General features: G+C 34.5%; 1 protein-coding gene across 3 annotated transcripts; it reads right to left on the bottom strand.

The window, feature by feature from the left end:
• Positions 1-39: 39 nt before the first annotated feature.
• LOC116030074 (WD repeat-containing protein 20-like) lies at positions 40-4,401 on the bottom strand. Of its 3 annotated transcripts, none has more exons than XM_031272189.1 (11): positions 3,911-4,401; positions 2,890-3,204; positions 2,705-2,813; positions 2,519-2,612; positions 2,162-2,249; positions 1,972-2,055; positions 1,642-1,744; positions 1,444-1,531; positions 1,177-1,282; positions 998-1,090; positions 40-681 (listed from the first exon to the last, which is right to left on the bottom strand). In XM_031272189.1, the coding sequence occupies exons 1-11, from the start codon at positions 4,088-4,090 to the stop codon at positions 289-291; spliced, it is 1,653 nt and encodes a 550-aa protein (XP_031128049.1). In that variant the 5' UTR covers positions 4,091-4,401; the 3' UTR covers positions 40-288. The 3 variants fall into 3 exon arrangements, with proteins under 3 accessions (XP_031128049.1, XP_031128050.1, XP_031128051.1); XM_031272190.1 differs by having other exon boundaries at positions 1,642-1,735; positions 3,911-4,400; XM_031272191.1 differs by having other exon boundaries at positions 3,892-4,074.
• Between the last annotated feature and the right edge of the window lie 4,794 nt (positions 4,402-9,195).

Here is a 9,195-nt window from a genome sequence, read left to right as displayed (position 1 = left end):
TTTAAAAAAAAAAAAAAAAAAAAAAAACTAAGAATTACAAATCTCACAACAAACAATGTTAAATTATTCTAGCAGGTCAATAAAATATTCCTTTGAAAACCTTTCATACTTACAAGGTGGTAGGGTAGAGGCACTCTTCATCCAATCTTTGTGGTGCCCACGACATGATATACAATGCACTTGGCTAATCTCAATGCACGAGCTATGTCATATGTGTTTTCGGTCCAGGTTCGAATGTGGAGGAACAGGGCCCCGTGTTGCAGTGAGTGGTCTCGTGATGCCGGGCAACTACTTGTAACTTGAACCGACCACTTTCCCAGAAATTGATTGTTTTTCCTTCAGGCTTGAACCCAACAATGAATCGGAGTTGCTAGTTTGGCTCTCGCCGAAGCCCGGTCGCATCCAAATTTTTATGTGCCCTTCCCGGCAGACAGTAAGAACAGATTCATGGGTGAATATCAAACCGGAGAGAGGCTCGGTGTGAACACGGTGAGTGACCAATGGAGAAAGCTTCGGAACATCTCGCATGCTCGGAGCAGGTTGCAATGTTCCCACGGGGCAAGCACTATCCCAATGAGCCGACTGGCTTCCAGTACTAAAGGTTGGAGATCCACCAGAAGGACGGCGAACTGGCACCACGAGCTCATCCATTTCCAAATCCCATAAAAGCAATTGTGTGTCCTGTAAATCAATGGCAAGTAATTTCACATGTATCACATGAAATCAACCTATGAATAGTACCACAAAGCAAAAAAGATAACACTTTGATTTTTTGTCAGGCCACGAGGTGTCCTGAGCAGGCCCTAACTGTAGGAGACACCTTTAAGCCCATACCATACTCAGAGTAATCCCCGTTCGCTATATTGGTTTTTCCATACAAGAGGGGGGTCGAACTCCCGACCTCTCTTAAGGGACAAGAGTGCACGGCCACTCACGCCAACCAAGCTGGTTAAAAGATACACTTTGATGATGCCAATAATGGTGCACAACTAACTACCTGGCCAACAGAACCGAACCGGTAGACAACATTTTCACCACTGCCATCTGAATTCGGTGCTGACCAATAAGAATCGAATGCCACTCCACTCACCTGTCAGTCAAGACTTAAAAGAATAAGGTCGCTGTAATGTCGGAAAAGGAAATAAGGAAACACATGCTAGATACGCTATAACTCACCCAAGAGTTGTGTCCCTCACCCCATGCAACAACTTTCCGTTCATCCATACTCCAAACTTGTACTAGGTCATCCTCCCCACCGGTCAAAACATATTTTCCATCCATACTGTTGTTTAATTGATTCAGTTATTATCCATTCATGAACATATTGATAAGTTAAGTGAGTGTTACGCGTGTATGCCCACACGTGCAAGTGTAACATAATTTAAAGCTAAAAATGATTCAATGCCATATGGATCTCTTATGAATTCTAAACAATGATCTTACCTCCAAGCACAGCATAACAAAGCGCCATAGTAGCTTTTCCCACCACATATAAGGTGCTCATTTTTGTAGTCAAATATTCGAAGGTAACCTACATTCATTTATAGTTCTCAGTAGTATAAACACTAAAATCGAAACAAAGTATGGGAAAGCAAAAGAAAAGAATTGGAGAGATCAAAATTCTCTAGAAAGAGTCAATACCATCCCTCCCTACAGTAGCAATAAAGGCCCCATCTGTTGAGAAAGCTATGCAATTTATTGAGCCTTGACAAATATGCCATCTAGCAACAGGATTCTGCATAAACTACGAAAAATCAATCTAAAGATGGAACATAAACTCAAAGAACACAGGAATTGAAAAGAAAAAAAAAAAGAAAAAAAAAAAAGCAAACAAAAGCAAAAATAGCATATGAAAAAATTCATTTGTTATCATGATATCCTTAAAAATCCAGTGCCGCAGGCAACATTGTCACTTATACCTATAGCAAAATGAAGAGTACTACAAGGAACTAGATGCACAAATGATACTACCTTACTGTACCGTGCATGTGCCACTGAAAATTGAGCCTGATCCTTGATAATTGGAAATGAAGGATCACCAGAACCATCTTTGTTCTGTAAAATGACAACCAATAGATTTGATATTGACGCAAATACAAACTTGAAAGTGACAACTAACATGAAGACATCAAGTATATTCCTAGTGATTGTCAGGACTTGCCTTGTCATAGACATAAAAGTTTCCATCTACATGAGCAACAACAAAAGCTCCATCGCTATTAGGCACCCATGCAATACTAGTACAGCGACTGTTAAAAGCAAGGAAAATATTACGTAAAGAGCTTCAAACCTTAGACACTAGACTGACTAGGACGGGGAAAATTATAGGCATACTAGTTATCAAATATAGGTTAGGAATTCAATAGTAGCTGTGGTAGTCAAGATGTTGACTTATTGGGAGAGACCAGTTTCAATGTGTTAAAGTAGTTAATCTACAAAAAAGGTTTAAAGCATTTAACTTATTAATCTGGAATTTAGAAGGATGGGGGTGGAGGAAGCAATTGCATTAGAGTTTTACGTGTTGTTAACAGAACCATCTTTGTTATAATGCAGTGCTCCAACAAGCTTTTTTCCAACATCTTGCAATTGTTGCCGCAAATTCACTGAATAGACTGCAAATTCAAAAATAAATATTTAGTTCATATAAGGAAATGGCTTTTCTTGGAAGTCCATTTGAAAATAAAATATATTTTTTAGTTTTTACCATCTCCAGTATTTAACCCAATAAGCAGATCATGGCCATCCTTTGCGTCTGGGTCAAATGCATGGCAGACAGGGTAGTAATTACCAAAATGAATAGACTTTACAGGATCCTACATTTTAACACAAATCTATTAACATTAATATATACCAGATAAGAACCAGAAGCTCAGTGCAGAGGAAACATACCTTATCTCGAGAATTCAAGTCACTGATAAATATTGCATCACCAACATTGAATACCAAGTAAGTTCCCTTGCCATCAAAATTTGAATTACCCACCAAGTTATTTGAATTTGAAACCCCTAATGATCCAATTCTACTAGTTGCACTGCTCACCGACTTACTTCCACCATTCCCTCCAACTAAATTAAGTGACTTACTCCCATTTCCACCACCCAATAACCTTGCAGCTGCGGACCTAACACCGCTGCTGACACCAAAACCTGATGACGACTGTGGTTGTGCTTGCATCGGCTTACCTTTAAGATGAGCTAGTGTTACCTGGGAATCAAGTTCATCCAAAATAGCGTAAGATTAGGTCACTGTCAATTTCTAGATTGAAAGTACTCAAATGGGTTATAAGTCAACAGTCATCACCAAGCTACTACAGCTTACTCTCTAACTCAAAAAGAACTGACGGCTGTCTTCTTTGCAAAAAACATATGCTTTACTTCACAAATTGGTTAAGTGGAATTGGAAAAGCTTAGACAGAAAACTATCAGAGAGTATATAAACTAATAACTAAAGCCCTTCAATTAATCAACTATTAGTTGAAAAAGAAGTGGAGACCTAAAAGCTAATACCATAAAGATTAGCATAACTAGACAAAGAGCTAGTACAAAGTGGGCAAACACTATAAATAAACCTCTCCAATCAATATCAACTCCGGATTCCCAAATTGGCTAAAGAAATAAGATTGGCAACAAACAAATAAATAAGTCAACATTGCCACTGGAAAACTGTAAAAGCTGTGGTACTCAACTAATCAGAAGCAGTACAGGTCCAAAAATCATATCTATGTACACCAAATTCATCCAATAATTAGAGACCAGATTGCCAATTCAAATCCAAAACCCAAACTTAAAAATCTAATCTTGATGCCATACTACCCAACAGAATGCAGAATTGAGATTTAAAAAGCTGAAAATCAAAACCGAGAAGCAAGAAAAAAACGAAATTTTAGCTAACCCTAGAGTTGATGAAGAACCTGAGTAACAGTCTTGCCATGGCTATAGTGAAGAAGACCAGTAGGGTAAGTCTTCTCGTACTGAAGCTTGTACCTCCCCTCTGGGGTCTTGAAATACGTCTTCAAACCAGGCGATTGCGCGTTGTTCCCAGATGTAGACGACGACGCCATCAAACTATTACTCCCCGCTGTGTTGATCATTCTTGAAACAATCACTCTCCCTCTTCTTATCCTACGTGCTCAAAACACACACTAAAATCATCTAATTCAGAATTGGGTTTCCCGTTTCCTCCGCCCACCTCTGTTTCTCTACAAATTTCCTGTAAAATTTGAGTATACTTTTTGGATCAAGTCTATGCACACGAAACCATTCTTGCAAAGGGCGAAGAGAACTGAGAAGGGGGGATGGACGGTTAAGATTGACCTTGGTGCATTTATTCTTGTGTGTTTCTTTCGTTTTCTACCTCTTTAATTTGTGCAGTAGTGTGTTGAAGGAGGGTGCGGTTGAGATTCACGTTCACTGTCAAAGGTGGAAAAAAGTATGGTTTTCAGTTTGGGCTTTTGTGTGTTTGGGAGTTTCCATTTTCCCACTGGGTAAAACAAATATGGAGACCACTGTTCATTCTATTTCACCAATTTGTTTGAGTTCAGTAGGTTCTAGCTTTTTGTTTGGATTAAGGTTTTAAGGTTATTATAACTCTTTGTTTGAATTTAGATTTAAGGTTTGAATTCCAAGATTATTTTATAATTTTTTTGTGAAGAGTGTATTATGGGAAAGAATTCTGAATCAGACTTTTTTTAATAAGAGTATAACTCTATAAACACAACTCGGATTGAATTCAAATTAATCTTGCACTGATTGAGATGTTGAATGTCATATGCAAAAATAAATAAACATACTAGTTGATATTTACAATTTGATCTTTTTCACAAGAATACATTTGTTATTTCAATGAAAGAAAAATGAAATTAAATAACACTTCAGCGACTCTCCCATATGGGAGGATCGGGAGGTCATGGGTTTGAACCCTAGTAGGACGGTATTGATTCTTTGTACTTTAGTAAGTTGAGAAATTAGTTATGAATAGATATTACATTGTAACCTAGTAAGTAGCACTATAAAAAAAAATTAAAAAAAAAAAAAAAACATTAGTGCTTCTAGTTTTATGATGATTTTGGTATTTTAACATTTAACCCATGGACTTTACTAGCATACCATATTTGGTCATCTATTACAATTTTAAAACAATTTGATGTTTTATAATCTTAGTTTTCTCATTTTGTTTAAAAAATGTTCTAAAATAATACAATAAACAATAATTTAATAGATTTAAATGAAAAATTAAATTTTTATTTTATTATATATATCATTTGTTATGTCATTTACGAATGTTTTTAAAATAATATTAAAATTATCAAATTACTATACTGTCTCAACATTTAAAATTAATTAGATAAAAATTATACAAAGCAATCAAGTTCTACAATGTCAACAAATTTATGAAATTAAATGTAGTTAAATTCAAAATTAATAGTAAATGTGACAATTTTATAATCACTGTGAAATTAAAAGTGACATTTTTTACGAATATTAAGTACCATCTATATAGGTTGACTAATCCCTATTCAATAATATTGTTCCAAGTTGGAGTATAATCGCATCTCAAACTTGAACATGACTCTTTCATGACTTTCAATTCAAAAAGATTCTTATGAACTTCTTAAATTATTTTAATGAACGATTTCTTAAACATAATTTGAATGATAATGTTACAAGTTGAAGTTTAATTTAAATCAAATGCTCCAAATTTTGTGAATATAGTATAAATTTTTAAATTAAGATTGACAATATTTGAAACCTTAGGTTGTGTTCATCCTTGAAATTGGGATGCTTGTAAGGTGAGTTGACTTCCTCTGTGTTTTTTTTCTTTTTTTTTTTTTTTAAGTTGAGATGATTTGCATTACAAGAGAGAAATGTCATAGGGATGAGTACTTTTTTTACTTTTATCCACATAATTCTTTTAATTAGTTAAAATTTTAATAATATTATTATTATACTTAATTAATAGTCGTTAACCAATTAACAAATCAATACATGACATAGACTAATTAATTCAAACTTTAATATTCAATTACTTTTTTTTTTTAAACACTCATGATTCGATCATATGATCACTCATTTGAAATGATATTCAATTTATTTTTACAAGGTAGTATTTCTCACCGAGAAGAATCAATACCCTCACCACTGAGGTTCGATCATATGATCACTCATTTGAAATGATAACTGAGATATCATCACGCTATATAGTAATTGACAATACTCCAGTACTTATTAATTTATTCATTTAATCATGATTGTTAGTCGAGGGTACCATTGGTGTAGCTCCCACTATAGCAACGCAACTTGGAGTCGTATATGGAGGTGGAAGGTTCCTAACCATATTTGGTCATAGAGTTATCAAAAAGGGCCCAACCCAGTTGGATGAGCCCGCTAGTCTAATTTTTAGACGAGTTGAGTTGGAGATTTCTCCAATCCTAATTGTGACGGGCATGTTTAGCTCGTGGTGATACCCGGGTTATACCAGTTGACCCTTGTAGCCCACTGGCCAACCCCTAAACCATAAACACACATGTGATTTTGTAAAAAAGTTTAATGTGTTTGATTGGAAATAGTATTAATTGTTAACTTAGCTCACCAAAAAAAAAATTAATTGTTAACTTAGAGGTTAAAGGTTTAAATCTTGGACTATACAAAAAATTCAATATTTTAAAACATAAATATTCGTTAAATCATTGATAATAATTGGGCTGACGAGCTGACTCATTTATCCCATCAACCCATTATGTGGTGGTATGTTGGGTTACGAAAAATGTAACTCGACCTAACCCCTTTTTTAGGCTTAATGGGGTTACAAAAGTCATGAATGGCCTCGAGTAGATTACTTGTGTAACAAGTTGGGCATGATCAATATCTATGCTCCAACTTGAGGGAGGGTGTTAGACATTATATGGTAGGAATATATTTAGTATGATCTTAGGGATTCTGTACATATTCTTAGAGATTTATTTGCGATACTTACTTTAGTTAGTATGTATAGTCTTGTATAAATAGGTGTATTCTTTTGATTGAAATATATGAAAGAAATATGGAGTTCTCCATTTCTACAAGGTGCAAGATTGCTCCCAGGTAAAAAATGGGGTTAGATCTGAGTTATTGATAAAATCTAAATTAATGGCTCAAATCAATGAAAATTAAAACAAATATATATATATATATATATATAAGCAGGTCCTCTTATCTAAGCACTTGATGATAGACAACCTAAAGGAATTCATGAAATTGTTTATAAAATTAATAAAAATTTATTTTATTTTATTTTTTCTTAAGAATGAAAAACAAAGCACTTTAAGAATGAAAACAAATCGCGCACCTTAAGCATCAAAATCACGCACCTTAAGTACACAAACCACGCAGCTTAAGCACACAAACAAAGCACCTTAATAACATAAACAATGAACCTAAAGTTTTTAAATGGCGCACCTTAAGTACACAAACCACCCACCTTAACATACAAATCACTCACCTTAAGAATGAAACCCACGCACCTTAAGAAGGAAATTCACGCACGTTAAGAAGGAAATTCACGCACCTTTAAGTTTCAACAACTGACTCACCTTAAGTACAGAAACCACAACCTTAAGAAGAAAAACCATGCACCTTAAGAAGGAAATTTACACATACACCTTAAATTTGACCTAAATGCAAAAAGACCAAATTTCCACTGCGCGTTTTTTAATCATTGTTAATCCTGAACGTTGATTTAGGCAAGATCAATAGCTCAAATTTAACCACACAACTGCACATGAAACCATCAACCGCACGACAACGACCCATTTCATTTCTCATATGATTAAATATAATTCTAATATATAACTTTCTTATACATTTAGGCAAGTAGGCAAAGAAAAGGATATTTGACGCCTTATTCTAAGACAAGATACCATGAGTTTCGTGGTGCAAATCCAATGGGTTCTTGAGAAATATTTAATAAAGTTCATTCATCCTTAAAGAAGTTATTGAGAGAGCTTTTGGTGTTTTTAAGACTTAATGGAAGATATTACAAAAATGCCAACATATTCATTAATGGATCAAAATAGAATAATTTGCTCATGTTTCACATTGCACAACTACATTACGAAAAGCACAATTGGTGACCCAAATTTTAGAATCATTGATCAAGATCTAAAGTTCATACCTCCTAATATTTTTCAAGATGCTGAGACTAATTATAGACCAACTAACAATCATTTACCAAGCAGGCCTATATTGTTAAAGATGGAGCATATTATATTAATTATATTAAATCCTTCTGATATCTAGCTAGCATAAGATTGTATTGTCAACAAACTTAATGAGCTCAATACAAAAAAAGAGCAAATCACTACCACTTAGCTTTCTAGGAACTAATGACCAAATTTTTTTTTTATAAAAACTTATAGAAACAGGAAATGTTGAGGAGCGAGCCCGGCCACCAAGAGATTAATCCCATATGAAGACACGTATAATAGTATAAATTAATTCTAAATTTACACCCAGAGCATCACCAATTGAAGATTTTTTGTGATTTTCTAGAAAGCAAACTTACGTGGAAGAGGGATGATGAAGAGAGAGAAAAAAAAAATCTCTCTACAAGGCATTGGTTATGTTTTAAGGGATTCTCAATAGTTTATTTTTTTTCCCTAGTTTTTTGTACCACTCATCTTTCACCTCATTATCCATTATCTTACTCAATCACTAATTGAAGATTCTAAAACCCTATTCGGCATTAGTTTTAAATTTTTTTTCTCAATTTTTTGTGAGCTCACCATTTTATTCTACTATATTTTAATTATTTTTCTATCTATTAACATTCTAAGAATAAAACAATATCAACAACAAGAAGTGCAACGACCAGCATGCTTTTAAATTAAAAAAACAAACAGGCCTACCGTGGTAGCAAGCTAGTTGGCCACTGTGACGCAAACGTGTCTCACTATAAAAAAAAAAAAAAAAACTGACAAAATTTCAATTTGCAGGAGGACCCAAAAACCTCATCTCCACATTAGTTAATTAAAAAGCTATTCTTCTAGTTTTTACTATTTGAAAAACCAAGAACAATCCCCTATTGGGATGCTTTTATCAAACTTGTGAGAGATTTTGGTGCCCTGATCGCGTGTATTGCAACGCAGCGCCCAGCCGTACAGGGTGCACTCATTAATGATGTTTTTCAGCTTCTTTTCTGTCATTTTTGGTTTTCAGCTTT

The sequence above is a fragment of the Ipomoea triloba genome, chromosome 9 (genome assembly GCF_003576645.1).
Source record: "Ipomoea triloba cultivar NCNSP0323 chromosome 9, ASM357664v1".
NCBI classification, from domain to species: Eukaryota; Viridiplantae; Streptophyta; class Magnoliopsida; order Solanales; family Convolvulaceae; genus Ipomoea; species Ipomoea triloba.
This window is presented reverse-complemented; position numbering and strand designations above follow the sequence as displayed.